Genomic DNA, 21844 nt, shown 5'->3' with positions numbered 1-21844 from the left:
CAACTCATGGGTTGTGCAAACATCACAACAATCTCATTTTAGAACATTTCACCTGCCCCCCACAAAAGAAACCCAATACCCCATCCAATCCCTGTCCTCAACCACCCTACCCCAGACCTAAGCAACCACTAATTTCCAGCACTTTCCCATTGATGTGGGTGTGTCACATCGATGGGATCCTGCGATATGTGACTTCTTGTGGGAATCACCCATATTTCAGCATGTTTCAGGAATAATAATCCACTGTGTGTGAAACCTTGTTCTGTTCATGACCGAGTTGATGGACATTTGAGTTGTTTCTACTTTTTTTATGTGAAGTTCCCTGTGTGGGGGGAGTGTGGGAGGAGTAGGATCTGGGGATGTTCTGAAGAGAACAAAAGAGAGAAGGGTTCTCTCTCTGTTTGGCTCTCCTATAGACACACCAACCCTCACCTCCCTGAGAAGGGTGTTTAACACAAGAATCGGGAGGTTCACCAGGTTAACATCACACCCAAGCGGGCTGATGTCAATGTTAAGGACATAATAGATTCAGGAGAAGAAAACAGCAGGTGCTTACTCACAGGGAGATATTTACCCCACACACACCAGTCAACCAGGCCGCCGCCGTGGTTCACCCTGAACCAGGGCACAGAGCCAGCTGCCAAGCCAGAGGGCTGCCTGTCTGGGCAAAAGAGGTACAAAATGCCTCATAACATTTGAATTTCAGATAAGTAATGAATCGTTTGGAGCATAAAAAGCCCCCAAACAATGTTGGAAATCTACCCACACTAAGGAAATGAGCCACGGCTTACCTGAAATCTGGGAGCCCACGCTTTACCTGGATCTGACTTGATCCCTTTCCCAGAGAACCAACTCGAAACACCAGCTTCCAGGACCCAGTGACCTCCTCCAGAACAAATGACCAGCACAGATAGGAAGCATGTTAGGGACCATAGAAGTGAAGACGGAAAGGCAAAGAAGGAGGCTTGAGACTGACCCGAAGCTAGAAGGAGCAGGTGACTGGCTCACAGGAGATCCCCAGGAGCAGGGGAAGTTCTAGGTTCCCTGCCCCTCCCAAGAGAGCGTGGTGCTGAGCAGGGAAGAGAAGAAGCTGGAGAGGGGGCAGGGGAGAGAGGGGGCAGGGCAGAGAGCAGGGGTGGCTCATGGGGCAGAGAGACAGGTGAGGGGCTTCTTGGCCCCAGACGAGTCGAAGTGGTTGTGGGTGAGAGACCTGTGGGGAAGCACCAAGGACAGCTGTTATCGTGATTTTGATTTTGCTCTTTCCCTCCCAGCCTTGTCTGGCTGTTTATGACCCTTTTCTGTGGGACCACCCTGTTACAACTCTTGATCCAGTCATGCCCAGTCACCACAGAAATATCAGGAAAGTGAATAAGAAAGGGAGAACACCACCCACATCCCCCACCCCTTCACTTCCCACCCCACATAGACCATCCACATTTTCTTTCCTTCTCGTCGAGCCTGGTGGGGGGTCTCATTTTTCTCCCCTGCTCTTGCTCACCTTCCCAAGCGCAGCCTCTGATGGTTGCCTTCCAAGGCCTCCCTCTTAAGAAAGACAGACAACTCCCTCTTAAGAAAGCCCAGACGCGTGTCAAAGAAGCAGAAACCGACAGCACTAAACGGCTTAAAACAGATTTTATTTAGGAATAGTGAGACCTCAGACGCAGCACGGCCAAGTGGGAATCTACCAGGAGCAGGAGAGTCAAGTGCATGGAAAATTCCTAAGAGGAAATGTCAGGGGCAAAGGTGATTCTGGCTAAACCAACCTCATGAGACAGCTGAGGTAAGAGAAACTTCAAGTGTGTGGGCTGCATGGTACCGAGTCCTGTTTAAACAGGTGGACTGAATCTTGGACTGGGGAGCCAGGTCCAAGCTCTGTGACCCACCCCACTGGCCATGAGTTATCATGATGAACAGTATTAGACGCTGATTAACAATTCTCTCACGAGCTCCCGAGCAGACAAGGCCAAGAATCTCACCACTGGTGCCCTGGCCTGGCCCAACCCAGAAGAAGTGGTGGCTGCCCTCCTCGCCCTCCTGGTGGTAGATTTACCCTTCCAACATCTGTGCCCAGTCCCTCTGAAGAGCCAGGCTAGATTGTCCTTTCTCTAACGAGGCCCCATCTCATTCAGCTACACCTGGTGCTCTCCAGCGAGTCCTTACCCTAGAGGGCAAAGGACCCACTCTTTTGGGTAACACTGATAAGATTCTTGAAAACAGGCCAGGGGAATCAGGTCTGGGGGTTGCAGGGTTTGGGGGGGTACTAATGGCTAAGGAACCCCTCAGCTCTGGAGGTGGGGGTTGGGGTCTTGTGAAATTGACTGAGCAGGGTGCTTGCCAAGCACCTGGGTCATGTAAGTGATTAGGGATCCTCAACCCACTTCCAAGGTGAGTGGGCAGAGCGGCTTCCCCACATAGAAACGCATTTCTGGGTGTTCAAAACTTCAACTCAGTTCTAACACTGTCCACCCAGAGACAGCAGCAGATGCCACAGGTAAGGCCTTGTCTCCCAGCACTACCGTGGGGCACAGGTCTGCCGCCTCAAAATGTCTTTTGGCAGAAAGTTTTATTTCAGAGAGGAGGTCCAAAGATGGGGTGGAGGGGGCCTCCCTTCCTCCCCCACCTTCTCTCCTCCCCCACCTCATCTGTCCTCACCCATTTAAGATGGCGAGTTACCCAGTTGTGCTGGGTCTCCCGTGGCTACAGGCGGCATGTGTTATTTATTATTAGAGCTTATTTTGGGCTGTCTTGCTTATCTGTGTGATGCTTCTTTAAAAGAAAAACGCAGAGAGGCACAGTATGATTCCTTCTGTGGCTCGACACCACCCTCCACTCCTCCCCCACAAGCCAACTAATTTGCTGGAAGGATCCACAAAACTCGGCAAACCAGTAGTCACTAGATCACTGACACAGCGGATATGCCTCAAAGGGCACTAAAGGATATAAACAGCAGCCAAATGAAGAGACACACAGGGAGAGGACACTCCCTCATGGGGGCCAAAGGACACTATCCTCATGGGGGCCCAGCGTAGTGGACGAGGACCCACTGTGGCATCCCAACTTGGAGGCAAGCCAAGCCCCATCTTTTTGGTTTTTATGCAGGTTTTACTATGCAGACACGATGCATTAAATCACTGCCATTGGCAGTGATCCAATCTCCAGCACCTCACCTCTTCCAGGGGTCTGGGAGTGGGACTGGAGGTTCCAATCTTTTAAATACTTGGTTGACCCTCCAGGCAACCAGCCCAGATCCCTAAATGTTTCCCAAAGTCAGCTCACTAAAGATAACAAAAGATGCCTTTTTATTACTCTCATTCCCACTGGCTGTGAGTGCATATGTATTTCTTACAGATAGTTGGTGGTCTGAATGGCCAAATTTCTTATAAATCACATCTCAATAAAGAAATACACAGAGTGTTCAGAAGCTTGACTAAACTTGGTCACCTACCCATCCAGAGGTTGCATTCAAGCCAGGGAACAGGGAAATAGGTTAACAGGAAGGGAAAGACCCAAGGGCAGTCAGCAAAAACTTGTTAAAACAAAACAGGTTTGACCTGGACTGTCTGTCCAAGAATCTCTGTCCTTCCCAGGGTAAAGCAATTCTCCTAATCCAGACTGTGATTAAATTGATTGGGAAAATGTTCAGTCTTTCAGACAAGCCACAGACTAGCAGCCAGCTTTGAATACAAATGCAGGGGTTTGCATTGATGCATTTTATCTGACTCCGGAAATTAAAGGCTCTTTGAAGGTAGCATGCAAATTTGTTCCACATGTCCCTGATTTGGGGAGAAAAGACCAGAAAACTGGATCATGCATTTATCCTAATCTCAAATCTCCCCTAAATTCCAGCTTCACAGGACTGCTGTGAGAACTGAGGTCACAGAGGTCAAGTTCCCAGTACAGGTGGACACAGGTGGGCACCTGATCTGAGTAGCTCTGCTGGTGCTCGGACAGTCATCCTTTCCCAGCTGCCCCTGCCCCTTACACAAGCTCTCGGGTGGCAGGGCGACCCCCTGCTAGTTAGCCCCTCACCTGGTAAAACCCCAGACTCCTTCTGAAGCAGGACGTTTCCCAGGTCTGCTTAGGTTCAGCTACTTTCCCAGGCCTGCTACTTGGATTCCGCTGTTCGCAGTGTGCTGCTGGCCCACAGTAGTTCCTCTGGCTACCTTGACCCCCTTCCCGAAAGTAAAAGATGCTTATGCCGTGATGGCTGAGAGGACAAGTCTCCTCATACAAACTATATAAAACCTCACCACTCTGGGCCCTCTTAGTGGTGCGCGGGTTAAAGCACAGCACTAAGAAGCTAAAGCCGCTTCCGCATGAGTTCGATCCCTACCCCGGAGGTGACCACATGGCGCAGCAGACCTCTCCTGACCCGCCCGCTGCTCCCCTCAGCAGTGTACTTTGTCAGTCGGCCTATTCTGCTCCCCACTGTTTCTGGTGAATCCTCTCACCGCCCCTGCACCTCTGGCCTGTGCCCCAGTTCTGTATGCATAAATAAATAAGTATTTAAAACAAACAAAGCAAAACCTCACCATTCCTGTAATTTGGGATTCAGCCTTTTGAGACTGATCCTACTGAACCTACCAGTGTGACAAACTCTCTCCACCTCTCTTAGTGCTGTCTGCTTTCTCTGGAAAATTTGGGCAGGACCCCTTGTCTTGGGACACTGTACCTGAGTGGGCCTGGCGCTTATGGGCCCCCATGTGTCATGTATCACTAGTAAATTTAAAAACTAAGCCCCCACTCTTAGCCTAGCAAGCACGTTTGGGAGGCATGGATGGGACTGCCACGGGAACTGGACATCAAGCTGATAGTCCACTATGCTAATTCAGATCATCAGTCAGGACACGCCCAAGACTGGTCATCCTAACCACTCAAGGATGCTGGAGTGTAAATAGTGCCTGGGGACCTCACTCTGCGCAGCAGATCTCTCCAGTCCCGCTGCTTCTTTTAGCAGTATAGATACATAAACCAACCTTTTCTATTCTCCACTGTCGCTAGTGCTTTTACCCCTGTGCCTCTGGCTAATACCCTAATTCTTCCCCACAGTACCACGTATATTTAATAGTAGGTCCTCCTGTCTCTTGGGTCTAGGGACAGCAGTGTGATGAATTGTCAGGACGCAGGGATAAATTAAAATTCATTTTATGATGTGACTATGAGACAAAGACTGTGCTGCTAGTGATATCATGTCCGGCTGGTGACAGCACTGGTCATTAATGTTTACTTCAGGACATTGCCCTTGGCGTGGACAGAGTCCCAGGAATATGCCACTGTGGCCTGTAGGGGGGTGGAGGGAAAGGCCAGCTGGTGTGGGCTGCAGCTTGGGCCCTTGGGACAGAGCTCGGTTTCATCCTTCTCTACAGGCCCCAGTGACTCAGTAAAAGTTTTTGGATTACTAAATGGGTTCTTTTTAAATTGCAAGAAACTAGTGACTGAGGACAAGAAGCTCTGAAGAGGGCCTCCCTGGTGGCGCAGGCATTAAAGTCTCAGCACTATCAAGCTATCACCAGCCGCTGCAGCATGAGACGGATCCCCAGCCAGGGCGCTAACCCACGTGGCCCAGCAGACCCCTCCTGCCTCACCCGCTGCTCACCAGCAGTGTATTTCAGTAGGTCTGCCTATTATGCTCCCCATATGTCTCTGGTGAACCCTCACACCCCTGCACCTCTGATTTACACCCCCGTTCTTATATGCATAAATAAATACAAATAAATCTTTTAAAAAAGAAAGAAAGAAAGAAAGAAACTGAAGAAACCTCTGTCTCTAGTCTCTATCCTTCCCGATGAGGTGAGCAGTTTCCAGTGAGGGAAGATGGGACACTCCACACACACACACACACACTGCGCATACACACTCCACGCATACACACATGTACACCACACACACACTCCACGCATACACACACTCCACACACGGTGCCCTCACACACAATTCCCTCCAGAAAGCCAGTTCCCTGCCTGTCCAGTGACCTACGCTGTGCCCAGGATTCCACTTATGCACCTTTCTCTCAGGTCTTCCTGCAATAAAGGGGTCTGCTGCTGTCCCCTGAGAGTTTTCTGATTGAACATTGGTCAGTTTCAAGCTCAAGGGCAGGAGATGGAGGCAGGCCTATCTCTACCCTGCAGTAAGGGGGCACATGCCCTCTGGGTCTGAAGCAGTTCCCAGAAGCTGTGCACTCGGCTGTGGTATGGCAGGGCTGTGGTATGGCAGGGCTATGGCAGGGCTCGAGCTGAAGAGGAAAGGCCTGGCGATGAGGACAGCTGGGGCCTGAGACCCAGGAGCAGGCTCCGAAGTGCCAGGAATCCTCTGCAAACACATGTAGGAACAGTCTCTGCGTGGATGCCTCTGAGCAGCATCCCGGAAATCCACGAAGGTGCAGTGGGGCCAGCCAGGTGCAGAAGGCACGGATGATGGCGGGAACCGAAGCTTGCACCCTGCGCCACCACCCACTAGCACGGTCATAAAGAAAATCACTAGGCTTCTCTCAAGTTAGATTCCTCGGCTACAAAATGGTCTCCTGGGAAGCTGAACTAGATTCCTACGCCACTTTTCTGGAAGATGTGAGCAGCATCTCGGCTGGGCTGCTTAGGGGCACGTCTCAAGCCTCCCGGGGTTCCCTTGGTAACCCGTAGAGAGGAAATTCCAGCTGGACCTCTCCGCTGGGTAGCCCGTTGGCTCGTCTCTGAGATCTGTCAGCCCAACTACGCTCAAATGTTTACAAAACATCCAGGATGCATTACCATTGCTTCGCCCCAGTAAATCCTTTTACAATTAGGGAGACCTGGGCTTGTAACCTGCTACTGTCACCCAGGGTGCCACAGCCCTGGCCAGCATGGGCTCCGCGGATCCGCGAGCTGCTGCACTGGGCTGGCGGCCTCCGAGGGCGGGGCGAGCAGGCGTGGGGCGGGGCCTCCAGAGGGGGAGGAGCGTGGAGCCGCCCCGCCCTGAGGGAGGGGCCCAGGCGTGGGGCGGGGCCTCGGCGGTCACGTGACAGCCGACCCGGAAGCGCTCGCGCCCGAGACCCCCAGGTGACCGGGTCGGGAGCTGCCGCCTGGAGCCAGCTCCAGAGGTCGCGGGGGTCCTGTACTTTCGGGCTCCCCGCATCCGACGCGATGGCTTGGACCAAGTACCAGCTGTTCCTGGCCGGGCTCATGCTCGTCACCGGCTCCATCAACACGCTCTCCGCGAAGTGAGTCCGGGCGGGCGGGGAAGGAAGGGGCGCTCTTGCCACCTGCGAGGGCGCAAGTCACCCCCCGCGCACTTGCTTCCCACCCCCGACCCCTTCTTGACGCTCTTTTCCTGGTTTCCCGGGCTTGCCCAGTGTCAACGATCAATTCACGAGATTATTGGAGCCCCTAGGTGGTGCGAGGCCCGGGACTCGGAGTGAGGCCGCATCCCAGGCTGGAGGAACTGAGCCCTGGCTTGGATTCGCTATGCTTGATCCTGACGGGTCACTTTCTGCCCCTGGGCCTCAGTTTCCTCATCTTTAAACGGGAGGGCTGGATGGTTCCCTTTTGCCTCCCTTTCCACCTCTGGCCTCAGAAGCTCAGCTCTCCAGAAGCTGCGGACCAGGACCCCAGACTTGCGTCACAGCTACCAGAGAGGCCATTGCAGACCCAGTGACCAGGGAGCATGAAGGGGCAATGGTGGCAGAGAGGGGGGTACTCCCTGGATCCCTTATGGAAGGCCTTCCGTGAGATTTGTGCATGTCTAGGGGAGTTAAAGGCAGGGAGCAACAAGGAGAGATCGAAGTGCTTTGTAACTAGCACAAAATGCCCAGACTGAGTTTTATCAATCAAAGCAGGCGAGTGACAGATTAAGAGTAATATGGTGAGCCTGGTGGTCAAGGTGTAAAGTAATTTGATGCAGAGAAAACCACTCCAAGGCTGCTGAATGGCAGATGAGGGGAATTAGGTGGCAGTGAGCTGCGGGAGGAAGGGACAGGTGGGAGAGACCACGAGCAGAATGACGCCACGAGGCCTGACTCACGGGATCAGGAGATAGTGGTCAATCCAGGATTCTGCCTGGGAGAACTAGTGTCCTTAGCCCAGTAGGGGGAGAAGGGGGGATGTGCACAGTCACCTATCGCCCTTTGGGCTTTGCTCCAGGTCTAGTCTATGAGGTACCTACATTGTGTGAGGCACTGTCTGGACTCAGGGAAGGAGACAGATGTGACGAAGTTGCTTAGAGTCTGAGATGGAGGAGAGAGATGTGTACCCACTTGGCAATCATTCCACTGCCCAAAGGAGCTCAGTGAGGGGCCTGCCTGTCTCTAATTGGGCTCTGGCCAGCTATGTCTTGCAGAGACATGTCTGTGTCTTGTGATGGTCTCTTGGGCTCTGCAGACTCCTGAAGGTCACTCCTTTTGCTGAGCCTGTAGGTATCAAAGAGACTCAACCTGAGGGACCCATCTCGGGATCTGATTACAGGAGAACAAGTCCATCCATCATGCTAGACAGGCCTGTTGGGTGCTTCAGAGTGACTTAGGTCTGCCAGGTGCTATCCCCAAAGCGAGTGGAGATTGCCACTTACTACTGGGAACACTCTGCTGAGTCAGCTCCTTCCTTAAAAAACTCCAAACCAGTCAGGTAGGAGGCTTTGCCCTTGGAGGCTGCCTGGCAAGCAGGAGAGAGGCTCCCAGGTGGGGCCCCAGCCTTTGACACTGTCCCTTGCCTTTTAACCTGATGAGGGGTCTCTCAGGAGCCACCTAAGACAGAGCATAGTTTGAATCTAAACTGTGTTCTGAAGCCAGATTGTGAAAAGGGTGGTCTCAGAGAGAAAGAACACAGGGTAGCGGCTGTGTGTCCTGTGGGAATTATTGATCAGAAGTCGTGCTGACCTACAGTTTCTGGCAGAAGAGAATGGGACAGACAAGAATTTCACCACAGTGAATGCCAGCAAGATAACAGCTGCCACATGCCAGGCCCTGTTCTGGCCTCCTTTCATCTGTGAAACTCAATGAACTCCCATAATCACCCTACGGGGTAGGAAACTCATTGTCCCTGGATAAGGAAACCATTTTGGAAAGATGGTTTGGCTTGGCCAAATTCAACTCACCTCCCAGTGGCAGTGTTTCTGTTTGGGTCAGAGTGGTCTGGCTCGAGAATCCTTGCTTCTGGCCACCAGTGTGGGGTGAGACTGGGGCTTCCCTACTCACCCATCAGGGTATCATGCTGGCACCGGTAGGGCTGTCCCCCTGACCCCCACTGTTTGCAGTAGAGGTCCCTGGAGACGACTTTGTGATGCTGCTCATAGATATCCAAGTAGAATCTGGGTCTCTGGATCTTGATCCAGTCCTGTTCTTTTCTTGCTGCAGCCCCCAAAGTCCCCTTCCTTGGAGATTTCCTCTCACATGACCCAGACAAGCTGTGTCCTTGCCTCACAGTGCCCTCCGGCCCAGCCCAGGACCTGCTGTCACCCTGCTTGTCTTTCCCCCAGAGTTAGAGGCCACTCTGGGTTCAGGCTGAGAGTATTGCTAGCCTCTTGTCGTTTCCTGGGCTGTAAAGTGAGCAGACGTTCCCGGGAGGACTGAAGACAGTGGATGAGGAAGTGGGTGAGCGCGTGCCGCTGCAGTGGGACCACAGGCCAGCCCTGTGCCGGAGGAGGCCATCTGCCCACTCAGCAGCTGTGGGTGGGCCGCAGGGAGCCGGGCCTGCTCTGGCTGGGGTAGGGGCAGAGGTCACACCATAGGAGGGAGAGCTACCAGTCAGGCTGAGTCTTGGCACAGGGCCCCGAAGTGCCTCTTTCTGAGTCTGCACTGCCACCCCTCCTGGGGACCTTCTGCTGATGCGTCTCCTGGCACCCCGGGGACCTTCTGCTGATGCGTCTCCTGGCACCCCAGGAACCTTATGCTGATGCGTCTCCTGGCACTGGAAGGGGCTTTCCGCCTGCACAGTACGTATCCATAGGTCAGGTTCTTCAGAGCCCACTCGCCAGAATCCAGCTGGGGTTCTGCATGTAACCCCAATAATCAGGCCCACTGGGCACAGAGGCCCTGCCAGGAAATGACAGGCGGCCTGGACCTGTATTAGGGGGGACACTCACTGGTCCTTTCTATGCCAGCCCTAACTGTGGCCTTGGCAACTGCCCTCACCCTGAAGTTCCCTGCGCTGGCCTGGGATAATTGCTGCACAGAGATCCCAGGCCAAGTGGAGAAAGCCTTAATGTGGGAGGACAGTGTCATAGGTAGACCGTGAGGTTAGAAGCTGTGGGATAGAGGATCCAAGCCTCAGTTTCATCTGCACAGTGGGCGTGACCTCCCTGCCCTCCTCCCCAGCACCTGGTAGGAGCTACTAGAAATACTTAGAGATCAGAGGGCTCTTCATCATCCATCGCCAATGAGCCAGGGTACCTGCTGAGCCCCCCTCTCTCCCCAGAGAGTGGCAAAGCCCTCCGGCCCTGCTGGAGAATAAAGCTGACTCACTAGTTTGACAAGCTGCGGACACAAGAGGAAATGGGAGAGATTCTTGGGGAATGGACACACAGCTGATTGATCTGAGGCGGCCACAGCAGCCACTTCCTCAGTCTCTCGCACCCGCACCCCCACCCCCAGCCCACTCACACTTCTGAAAATGCTGAGCTTTGAATTTGACTGGCCGGGCCCACACCAGACTGACTCAACCCTAGCCTGCCAGGGTCCAGGGAACTCCAAAAGAAGCATCCTCATTCTGGCCAGACCTGCTCTGGGGTCGGTCCATGGCTTGCCCAGGACACGGTATCTAGGCAGAACAGAGGGAGCATCTGCAGGGCTGACCTTCCTACAGGGTGGGAAAGATCTAGAGGAAGAAGGCCAGGGCAGAGCCAGTGCTGAAGTGGCAGCGAATGGAGATGGAGGCCCCAGGCTCCCTAGGGCCCTGGCCCCTGGCTTCCTCCTCTATCAGATAAGGAACTTCATGAGACGGCTGAGTTGCTTCTGCATTTTGTGCCTCATGAAACTACACGAGGCGGGAGTGGCCTTCCAGCTACCTCAGCCTCCGTCTGCAGGGAAGGTCCCAGAGAATGGCTGCTCTCCCAGAAGCCTCAAGGCTGGAGCAGACCTGGGGCCCCCACCCAACATTATGGGAGCTGGTTCTACTCAGTAGAAGGAAAAGGGGAACAGCCATGTGCTGGGTCTCACATGGCTTACCCCTTTGACAACCCATCAGTTGTCAAAATTCCCCCATTTTATAGCTGAGAAAACCATCATTTACCAGCCTGTCGGGCTCAAAAGTCTCAGCTTTCTGTGTATTTTGCTGCCTTTTCTGAATGTCAACTCAAGCAGATGGGTTGGCCGAAGAACTACCCCTGTTAACTGTCTGAACACGACTCTCCACCCCACACCTTGAAGTCTCATCTGTAAAAGGACATCCCAGACCTGAGGCTGAAAGACAGCCCCAGACTGGCACAGGGGGCGTGCTCAGGGAGTGTGCGTTTCTGAAAACAGGTTGGTGGGAGCGTCCTGCCGGCCGCCAAGTGCAGGCCCACTGTGGGGCATCCTGGGTAAACTGGGGCTGGATTTTCATCTGTTGTCTTCCCTCGGGTCCTTTAGCGCCTGCCCAACAAGCTGAAGCCCATCCCAGGGCCAGGTGAAGTGCCTGCTGCCCCTCCCGCCCCTCCTCCCAGGCCTGAAGCCCCGAAGCTGCTCCCGCTGACACCCAACCCCTGGCCCTCTGATACAAAAAGATTTCCTTTCTCCTGCTGGGAAGCTGCCAGCCCCACCTGTTTCGGCAGGCCCAGCCCTTGCAGGAGCAGAGGGCCCTGCAGGTTAGGGCTGGGCTCCAAACCGGCCCTTCAGCCTGTGTCCCTCACCTGGCTGCTGGCCCTCTTCTCCGGCAAGGGGCACCTGAGACCCAGGTGGAAATGACTCCTGGAGCCTTTCCCTCTGAGGGCCTGTTTGCCTGGGGGGCCTGGGAATCCCAGTCCTTCCGTGGAGACAGGGCTCAGCCTTTGTGTGGGGAGGTGCCAGGAGCAGGGGCTGAGAGGTGGGAAATTGCTCCCTGGTGTCTCAAGTGATTGCTTGAGAAAGTGACTCAGTGTGAGTCGCCTTGCCTGTAAGCTGCATGGACAGGAGCCCAGAGGCAGTTCCAGGAGGTGGCGCCACCTCTGGCTCTTGGGGTCTTCCTGAGCCTGCGGGGTTGTGCTGGGTGCGCTTCGGGTGCCACCAGATTGAGGAAGTGGCTTCCACAGCCGCCCCTGCCCTGGGCTCCTGGCTGACCTGCAGAGTGGCAGGGCGTCCCGTGGCTCCCGGAGCCCTGGCTCAGCTCCCGGAACTCCCGCCTCCCACCTGCTCCAGCGGCTCTGCAGAAAGCAGAAGTCTCCAGTGCTGAAGGACTTGCAAATGGAAAGTGATGGACTAGACCCAGAGGTGAAACTAACCCCAGTGAATTCGGGGGCCAAAGCTTCAGGGCGCAGCTGGCAGACACTCAGGGTGATGATGGGTGGGTGGGAAGCGGGTCCTGGTCACTCACCCTGTCTGCCAGGTGTGGCTGGATCCCACCTGCAGGCAGCGGAGCACCCCACCCCTGTTTACCGTTGTACTAGAAAGCTGCTCGGAACCCTCAGGTTGTAGGAGGGGGACCAGGGAGGGTCAGCGGTCGTGTCCCCGGCACCCTTGTGGCCCAGGAGCTCGTGACCGTTTTGTGCCTTTCATGTTCTGGTGTGAAGCCCAAAGTAACGTTTTAAAATGTGCAAGTAAAATATTGAGGATTATAGATGAAGCCGATTATATTGAAATAGTTATTTTGAAAGCAAACTTGTGATACAGTAATGGGTGTGTGCACGTATGCTCACTACAGGACATTACTGTAGTTCTGGGTGAGTGTAAGTGACCTACCCTATGTGCGATCAATAACGAGCATAGCTGTGACTTCCCATGTGCCACGTTCACGGGTACCACGGTGCTACATTCATAATATGAAGAAATGTTAGGATTCAATTAAGCTTCGTGAAATTTCAGCTAAAGTGCCCAGCCCCACGTTCTCTCCACAATCTCAGATGACAACTTGCGTAGAGACTGACCCCTTTGAACCAAGGCCCCCCCTTGACCATGAGAGAAGCCAGCTTCTCCTTGGGCACCAGGCCGGGGTTACAGAGCCCACCCGCTGCAGGATTTGACCTTCTCTCCCTCGCTGCAGGTGGGCGGACAACTTGGTGGCTCAAGGATGTGGAGGGAGCAAAGAGCACAGCTTCCAGCACCCTTTCCTCCAGGTACCTGCCCCATCCATCCGAGTCCCGCCCCACCTCCCCACTCCCAAACCTCAGGCCAGCTGCCCCGTGACCTAGGGAACAGCCGTCCACGCCTGCACAGAGCAGAGGCCAGGGGAGGAGACCTCTGCCTGAGGCTCATGAGCCCTGGTGAGCAGCCAGCCCTGGATGCCATGAGGCTGACCCTCACCACGTCAACCTGCTGACGGTCCACAGGGAGCCCACTAGAGGGGACGGTCACTAAACAGAACACACTGTGTTGCTAGATTGGGATTGGGAAACAGGAGACTCAAACTTGAGCCCCACCGCTACCAGCAACTGGCTCAGTGACCTTAAGAAGTTCTTAAGCCTCTGTAGGCCTGTTTCTCCATCTGAACTTGACTGTGGTTTTCAGAGTGGACTCCACACAGCCTTCTGGTTTCCACTGAGCTTGGTCAGCACTTGGGGTTGACCTCGAGGCAGTCTCTGTCGTACTCACGGTGTCCCCATTTTTGTCTGTCGTTGTGCTGGGTTATACGTAAGCTCTTGTTTGAAGACAGATTGTGTCCAAAAAAGTGTTCTGTTAAAGGTGATACTCCTCTGGCTCTAAACTCGGGCTCTGTCTCTGCAGGCTGTGGGCATGTTTCTGGGAGAGTTCTCCTGCCTGGCTGTCTTCTACCTACTCCAGTGCAGAGCTGCGGGGCACCCAGATGCCAGTATGACTCTCCAGCAGCCCTTCAAACCCCTTCTTTTCCTGCCCCCAGCCCTGTGTGACATGACCGGGACCAGCATCATGTATGTGGGTGAGTCACCAAGCCAGGTCGAAGGGCTGAGCGAAGCCACTCGTAAGACAGCCTCCCCCCAAGCGAGTCTCCATCTCATCCCACCTCCCTCCCATGGACTATCTGGCACTGTCTCTTTCTCTGTCTCTCTCACACGCACTCACGCACTCAAAGGTCATTGAGCACTAACAGTATGCAACACTAGTCTTCAGCCCTGAGGTCACCTTGGTGACCAGACAGCTTCTGCCCTCAGCAGCTAACATCCTGCTTCTCTCTCCTCCGCCAGCCCTGAACATGACCAGCGCCTCTAGCTTCCAGATGCTTCGGGGAGCAGTGATCATATTCACAGGCTTGTTCTCAGTGGCCTTCCTGGGGCGGAGGCTGGTGCTGAGCCAGTGGCTGGGCATCCTCGCCACCATTGCGGGGCTGGTGGTCGTGGGCCTGGCGGACCTCCTGAGCAAGCACGATGACCAGCACAAGCTCAGCGAAGTGATCACAGGTACGGCCAGGATGGGCCCCCAGCTGCCCACACCGCCCTGTCCTGTCCCGTTCTGTCCCAGCCTGGGAGCCCAGCACAGTGCAGCTAACATTCCCAAGCACTGCTGTATGCCAGGCCATAGAGAGGGCATGTGGGGGACCAGCTGGTGTGGCCCTGTACCCAGAAGAAGCATAGCATGTAGGGAAGACCTGAGAGCCACAAGCAGCGTGAGAAGGGGGCTTACAGGAGGGAGGGACACGTGTGTACATACACACTGCTAGAATTGGGGGGCGGAGGGAGGGCTGAACACCAGTGCAGTGACTACCCTGTCACTCAGACAGGACTAAACCAAAATGTCTCTCGCAACGCGTGCTGGTCTTCCATTGGGGAGACCCTGTCTCTCCATTTGTGCAGCTCTCTGACCCAGGCAGACCTCTGGATCTTCTGGAGCCTCAGCGCAGGACAGGTGTCGGCCCGCCTGCCCCGCCCTGCCACTCTGAGGCCAGATGAGGCATGGAGGCGGCCTTGACCTGGCCTCGTGGACTCCCTGGTGTCCTGCAAGTCAGGGACTATGTGTATGGTTATGTCCCCATAGGCGTGTCTCCCTCTGCCACTGGCCTGCCAGCTCCTGTGCCAGGCCACCCCCCACCCCACCTCCAGTGCGGGCCTGGCATCACCACGGCTCTCCTTTCCCACAGGGGACCTGCTGATCATCATGGCCCAGATCATCGTCTCCATCCAGATGGTGCTAGAGGAGAAGTTCGTTTATAAGCACAACGTGCACCCGCTGCGTGCAGTTGGCACTGAGGGTGTGTCTGGGCACGGGCTGGGGGCAGGTCTGGAGGCAGGTCTGGGGCATGTGCACTGGAGTGTGAGAGTACAGGGTGAGGTGCTGGGGACCCCGAGAGAGGTGAGCCTCCTGTCCTGTTCCTGCCTCCCTCAACGTGTGTTGACAAATACCCTGATGCCTGCCGGCACACAGCCAGCAGCCGGGAGAGCGTGCAGCAGAGTGACTGGCCCGCAGGCAAGGCCCTGGGAGTGCGTTTCGGCTCAGACGCCCTTGCTCACGTGTTTCACTCACCAAGCGTATACCCAGATGTCTCGGGATAGGGAAGGGGGCCTCTGAGCCCTGCTCCCCAGGTGGCCGCGGCCTCACCACAGCTCTTGTGCCTGGTCCACGGTGACTTGAGAGACTTGTGACAGATCGTAGGTCAATGAAGTCAACTACATCACCAGTGCACTTTCCCCTCATTTTGCCCCCAGCAAGATAGGGAAGCAGGGTGGCTTCCTACGGGCTGATCTGGCTCCTCATCACAGACCAGTGCCAAGGACCCAGAGGGCTGAGTCTCCCACACTGAGGGGACCGGACCCAGGCTGTGGCCAGCAGCTCTCTGAAATGAGCAGTGCAGGATTACCATCCTCAGCACTGTGCATCAGGAGCTAGGGCTTGTGGAAGCGTGGGCAGCCCACGCCTGCACCCACGTCGGCCGGGTCACCCTAGAAAGTGTTTTTCTCACTCCTGGGCCAGTCAGAAAATGCCTGAGTCAAGTGACAAAGGGGCAGCTTGAGCCCATCAGCTGGCCACTGGAATCTCCTGGGAGGTGCCAGGAGGTGCCAGGCCCTGAGGAGGAGGAAGGGACTGGCGTGAGAGCAGAGGGCGCCTTCTGACGGTGTGCTGGGGCCTGGGGCCAGCAGAGGGTGATGTGTGTCCTCTACGCCCGCAGGCCTCTTCGGCTTCGTGATCCTCTCCCTGCTGTTGGTGCCCATGTACTACATCCCGGCCAGCTCCTTCAGCGGCAACCCCCGCGGGACCCTGGAGGACGTGCTGGATGCCTTCTGCCAGATTGGCCGGCAGCCGCTCATCGCCCTGGCCCTGCTGGGCAACATCAGCAGCATCGCCTTCTTCAACTTTGCAGGCATCAGTGTCACCAAGGAGCTGAGCGCCACCACCCGCATGGTGCTGGACAGCCTGCGCACCGTTGTCATCTGGGCGCTGAGCCTGGCCCTGCGCTGGGAGGTTTTCCACCCCCTGCAGATCCTCGGCTTCCTTATCCTCCTGATGGGCACTGCCCTCTACAATGGGCTGCACCGCCCGCTGCTGGCCTGCCTGTCCAGGAGCCAGTCCCCGGCAGAAGAGGAGGAGCGTGAGAGACTGCTGGGGGGCTCACGGACTCCCATCAATGAAACCAGCTGAGACGCCTGTGGGACCTCGGCTGCCACCTGGATGCTCCTTGTTCGTCCTGGGGCCACACAGGCTGGTGAGCCTTGAGGGGCCTCACCCCAAGGCCTCCCCGCTCTCTCCTCCCCACAGACACCCCCAGGGCAGCTGCTAACAGACAATGACAGGACACCCAGGTCCTCCTGTGTCACCACCCCCTACAAGGAGGTATTACCCAGACCCCACAAACCTGAGGTCAGTGACTGACCACCCCCTCCCCCCGCCCCAGGCAAACCACCCTTCCCCCACCCCAGCCCTCTGAGCTCCTCCTGCAGCACTAGAGCTAAATCGTGAAGTAGATCTGCAGGAATGAAGAGTTCTAGGGCTCCCCCGATCATCAGGTAGGTCTGGTTCTCCAAAGTAGGATGTCAGCGAGCAAATCCAAGCTAAAACTGGGCACCGTGTGTTCTGAAACCTGTGGGGTAGTCCCAAGGCCTGCTGATGACCCAGGTTCTAGCTGCAAACTCCACTCGCACCTCCTGGCCCCTGTTGCTCTGGGCCTGGCGCCCGCTCTGCAAGCAGAGCACATTGACACTAGTTTCGGGGCCTCCTGCTAGCTGGGCCCGGTCAGCGGCCTTTGATTTTGACCAGCCTGGGTGGAGTAATAGCCCCTTTGTTGGAAATGCCCCACGACCCTGGGGGCCTCCCCTGGGGCTGTGTCGGTGTCCTTGCCGACACCCTAACGAGACCCCCTTACCCAGGAGAGATGACAGGGGGCGTCCAGACAGTCCTTGGTCACAGCTTTTAGGACCCCAGTCTTCCATCCTGAAGATGAGAAAACAGACCGACAGTGGTCGCTTGCTTAGCAAAGTGTCCATTGCCCTGGGCCCAGCCACAGCCCCCTGGTCCCTCCTTTAAGCACAACTGGACTCAGCCCAACCCCAGCAGCCTGACTGGTGAAGAATCTTTCAGGGCAGAGGGTCGGCCAGGCTCCTCCCACTAGAGGTAGCTCTGGAGTCCCAGGCGTTGTTCAACTTTGAGCCTCAAATAACAGCCTGCCTAGGTGGGTGGAAAGGAAGACACTATGGCCCAAAGAAAATTAAGTGACTTCCTGGTGGAACCAGTGTTCCTAGCTGAGTTTGCCCCATTCTGAACCTGTAGCCCCACCCACTTGCAGGCCTCTTTGGGGGTACTTTCCTAGGGCTGCAGGAAAGCAGCGTGCTCTCCCAATAACCCCACCCTGAAGAGGTCTGGCATCAGAGACCCCAGAGAGCGGAGCAGCCTTCAATTCCAGGGCCCCACAATCCATGGCAGCTTTTGGAGCCTCAGACCATCTTCCTGGGCAGCGCAAACAAAACACCAAATGCCTTCCTTAAAATAGATCCTTGAGGGACAAAGGCCTGGGGCTGTGGTAATGGAGGTTCCAGGTTTGTTGAGGGAAAGGGTCTCCAGCCGCCATTTCTGAGTCCCAGGGGCACAGAGCCTCCTCACCCTGAGGGGCGTATCCCAGGAAAAAGATCATGAGTGAGGGTACAAGGGGTCACTGCTGCCATGTCCAAAAATGGGAGCCTTAGGGTGTTCTTTTAAGAAAAAAAAGGGAAATTTGCAACGTGTATTATTTTCATGAGAGGGCAGCGTTCTCCTGGGTGTAGCATGCTGGAAAGTAAAAGCTCTGAGGTGCCACAGCCTGGCAGCTGCCAGTCCCCCAGCCATGGTTTCGGTGGAAGAACTGAAGTCCAGAGAGGGAGGACTTGCCCGAGGTCACCAAGCAGACCCCTGAGAAGCCAGCTGTCCTGGGCCTCAGGCCTGGCCCATCCCCTGCTCCCGGGCCTGGGCCTGGGGTCCGGGTGGCTCCCTGCCAGTGTCACCTGCCTGTGCCCTGGAAGTGTTAGGGAAGTACGCGGCCTATACTTGAGCGGTGCTGTGGTGGACTGTGGGTTTTAACATTGAAGGGCGGAGGGGATTATTACGGACTAAAGTTGGGAGGAGGGGAGGCCACAGAAAGGAGGGGACCCTCAGGCCTGCTGCCAACTCAGACAACTTGCTTTAGTGCCTCACATGTCTAAAGCGGGGAACCAGTGTCACAGAATGGGTGTGCAAACCACATCTGATAATAAATGCAAAGTGCCAGTAAATGCCAGTGCCGTGGGGTATCTGAGACCACAGCACTAAAGTCCCAGCAGAGGGAAGACACAGCTTCGGTTTTGCTCTGATGGGCCGAAACGCATTCATGAAGCACCATCCAAGCCGAATGTAAGATTTACAGTGTAAGGTAAAGAGAGGGATGCACTGGAAGGTGAGTTTGAGAAGCCTTGCAATGGAGTGTAGGAGGGAAAGTATCTGGGTGGCCCTAGGAAAAGGAGAGGTTCCTCACCCTAGGAAGGGTGGAGAACCAGGAGGAGACCTGGAGGAGCAGAGACGGGAAAAAGCTGCACTTGCGTCCTGGCTCCGGACTGGTTAAAACAGATGTGGTGAAGAGACCTGTGGGGAGGTGGCTGTGGCAGCTTTGATTCTGATTTTGCTCCTTTTTCCCCAGAAGTGTGGGCCCCTGCCCCTTTCCTATGGGTCCCCACTAGAAGGTGCCTTACACTGCGCCAGGCTTTTGGGCTTCAGTGGCCCTGCGTTGGGCCGACCCTGTTTGGCTGGCCATTTACCCTCAAGGTAACTTCGGGTTCTTGATTTGGAAACTGTTCTTTCCCTTCTCTTTGTTGCACACTAATTGTATTAAAGTTCCTTTCCACTAAAAGTCTTACTCATTAGAGAATATTTTGTCTTGATGTGGTGATTGGCAGAACCTACTTAGAGGGTGCAGGTTTGGGACTTCTGGGGTGCCCCTCATCCTGCCCTGTAACAAGAGGACTCCTCTCCCACTGAGCCTGGGGAACCATGAGGACAGTGGCCTCCCAGTTTCATTGGAGTTGAGTTGGGCCCAGAGTGTAAAGTCTGGCATGGAGACCCTGAATCCGAATCAGAATTGACAAATAAATTCCATAGACATCAGCTCAGGTATAGCATAGCATCAACTGTCTGCATCGGGGTGACCTGCAGTCCACACCTGTGCAGGGTGATCCTAGGGGGCCCTAGGGCTTAGCTTCCCTGACTGCCCTCCAGGCCCTGGGATCACCCTCAGGCTCCTCTCTGCCATGAAGCAGCAGAGATTCCAGGGCCAAGTTAGCAGTTGGTGTGGCCCCACGTTGTCCAAAGGCCGCTGGTGAACAGCATGAGAGGTCAGGGCTCGGACCTCTGAGGACAGGGAAGAAGGGCAGACAGCCACGTGGTACAGGGCAAAGGATTTATTGCTCCAACCAAACTGAGCTCCTGGATCTGCTCTCCCACCCCACTCTACCTTCTACCTCCCTCCTGGGGGAGTGCCCAGCTCACAGCAAGCACCTCTGTTTACTGTCAGGGAGGAGGAGCTAATGGGGGAAGAGACAAGTGAAACGTGAAACCATAGGAGGTTTGAATGCCCAACATGGCCAGAATATACAGAAGAGCCGAGAAGCCGGGCCTGTTTCCCACCAGTCCCTGTGGTTTGCGCCCTGAACCCTGACCCGCGGTTCTGCTGGCTCAGCTCCCGCACTCAGAGGCTGGAGTAGAGTCTTACCTACCTAGTCCCTTTCAGACAAGCTAAGGAAGGATCTCCTAGGAAGGCCTCTGGGAGGGGCTGAGTGGTAGAGATGAAAAGTCCAAGACTGGGGGTCAACCTGACTTGCTCCAGTGAAACCTGATTGAGCTCCTGGCCACTCATCAGTCTACAAGTGGGGAAACTGAGAAGTGGGGTGGGGCTTCTCAGTCACTCCCCCTGAAATAGCCATAACCCTAGGTGAGAACAAATGTGAACCTGGGTTTAGAAGCAGTGATCTAGGGGGACAGTTTTTTAAAAGATTTTTTTTATTTATGCATACAGAACTGGGGTACAGGCCAGGGGCAGGGCCAGTGAGTGGATTCACCAGAGACAGAGCGGGGAGCAGAACAGGCAGATCGATGAAGTCCACTGCTGAGGGGGGCAGCGGGCGGGTCAGCAGAGGTCTGCGGCGCCATGTGGGTCAGCTCCCTGGTCAGGGATAGAATTCATGTCGAAGCAGCTGCAGCCAGCTTTACATTGCTGCACTTTAATCCGTTTTACCACCAGGGAGGAAACTGTTTAGGCCCAATTAGTTTTGTTAATCTTGCCTTATTTTAAAAAGGAATGTGAATGTTGGGTTTGTATTTATTTATGTTGCATTCAGCACACACACAATGTTTTAATTATTTGCTGTGAGATAAAAGCTGATGAGCCAGGAAAGCAGGTCATGCTCATGGTGTGGCTCGTGCCCCCACCCCAGGCCTGCAGCTAGAGTCTTCCACCTACTCCAGGACGCACCCCTCTCTGGGTGAGGACCGCCTACTTTGAGCCACACAGGAAGAGATGGGTCCGCCTTGGTGCACCCCCCTCTTTCTTCTCATGATTTTGTGATGGGTGGCCCCTTACCCCCTCCCCATAGCCAAAACTAAGAACACCCCTGCAGTTAGCCTAAAGCCCCACAGCTGCTGTGGCCCAGTCCACTGGCCTCCACCGCCCACCCCAGGCCAGTCTTTATCTGTGACCAACTCCTGCCCCTCAACGAGCACATTGTCGCAACACCTGTGACAGACCACTTAGGTTGCAAACCCCTTTCCTCCTTGTCCCCAGGAAGGATGATTGACATGCATATGTCTGCCTTTACCAAATAGCAGCTCTTTCTCTTGATGGTGTATCCCCATAGTCTCCAAGGCTCTGGCTCCTTCACAGGGTTCCATAAAGGCCAGTTTTCCACACTCATGTCAGCCTCCCTGGAAATCCTTCAACCCCAAAAGATGAACTATAGGGACATGTGAAGGCATTGTAGGCAAGACCCTAAACTTGGAAAGTTGTGGGGGACCTGGGATACCCCAGTTTCAATAGAGTGCCTATTGGGTGCCAAAGCCTTTCAGCTTTGGTTTGTATTGAAATATAATCGATGCATCACATTTCGGTTTCAGGCATATACTATAATGATCCAATATGGGTATAAGCTGCTAAATGATTTGTAACGGTTTATTTTCTAGTTCAACAAACAAGGCACACATTGTGTGCATAAAGTAAAGTCTCCGCTTAGGGAGGTCACACAGCTGGGAAATGACAGATATTGACTGACAGCAGCCAGGGGAGCCACCACACTTTCCCTCTGCCGTGCCAGTGTGTGTGTGTATACACAGGTTCTGTACACACAATTCTGTACACACAGATTTTGTGTCACAATT

At 54.9% G+C, this 21844-nt stretch overlaps 1 protein-coding gene across 1 annotated transcript; it reads left to right on the top strand.

The window, feature by feature from the left end:
* Nucleotides 1-7024: 7024 nt before the first annotated feature.
* SLC35F6 (solute carrier family 35, member F6) lies at nucleotides 7025-16859 on the top strand. Its single transcript, XM_004686376.2, has 6 exons — nucleotides 7025-7192; nucleotides 13116-13188; nucleotides 13796-13967; nucleotides 14233-14445; nucleotides 15123-15233; nucleotides 16149-16859. Exons 1-6 carry the CDS (start codon nucleotides 7116-7118, stop codon nucleotides 16616-16618), a joined length of 1116 nt encoding a protein of 371 aa, XP_004686433.1. The 5' UTR covers nucleotides 7025-7115; the 3' UTR covers nucleotides 16619-16859.
* Nucleotides 16860-21844: the final 4985 nt, after the last annotated feature.

The sequence above is a fragment of the Condylura cristata genome, unplaced genomic scaffold (genome assembly GCF_000260355.1).
Source record: "Condylura cristata isolate star-nosed mole 26May11 unplaced genomic scaffold, ConCri1.0 scaffold00020, whole genome shotgun sequence".
NCBI classification, from domain to species: Eukaryota; Metazoa; Chordata; class Mammalia; order Eulipotyphla; family Talpidae; genus Condylura; species Condylura cristata.
The sequence above is the reverse complement of the archived record's forward strand: the minus strand, read 5'-3'. Positions and strand labels throughout refer to the sequence as shown.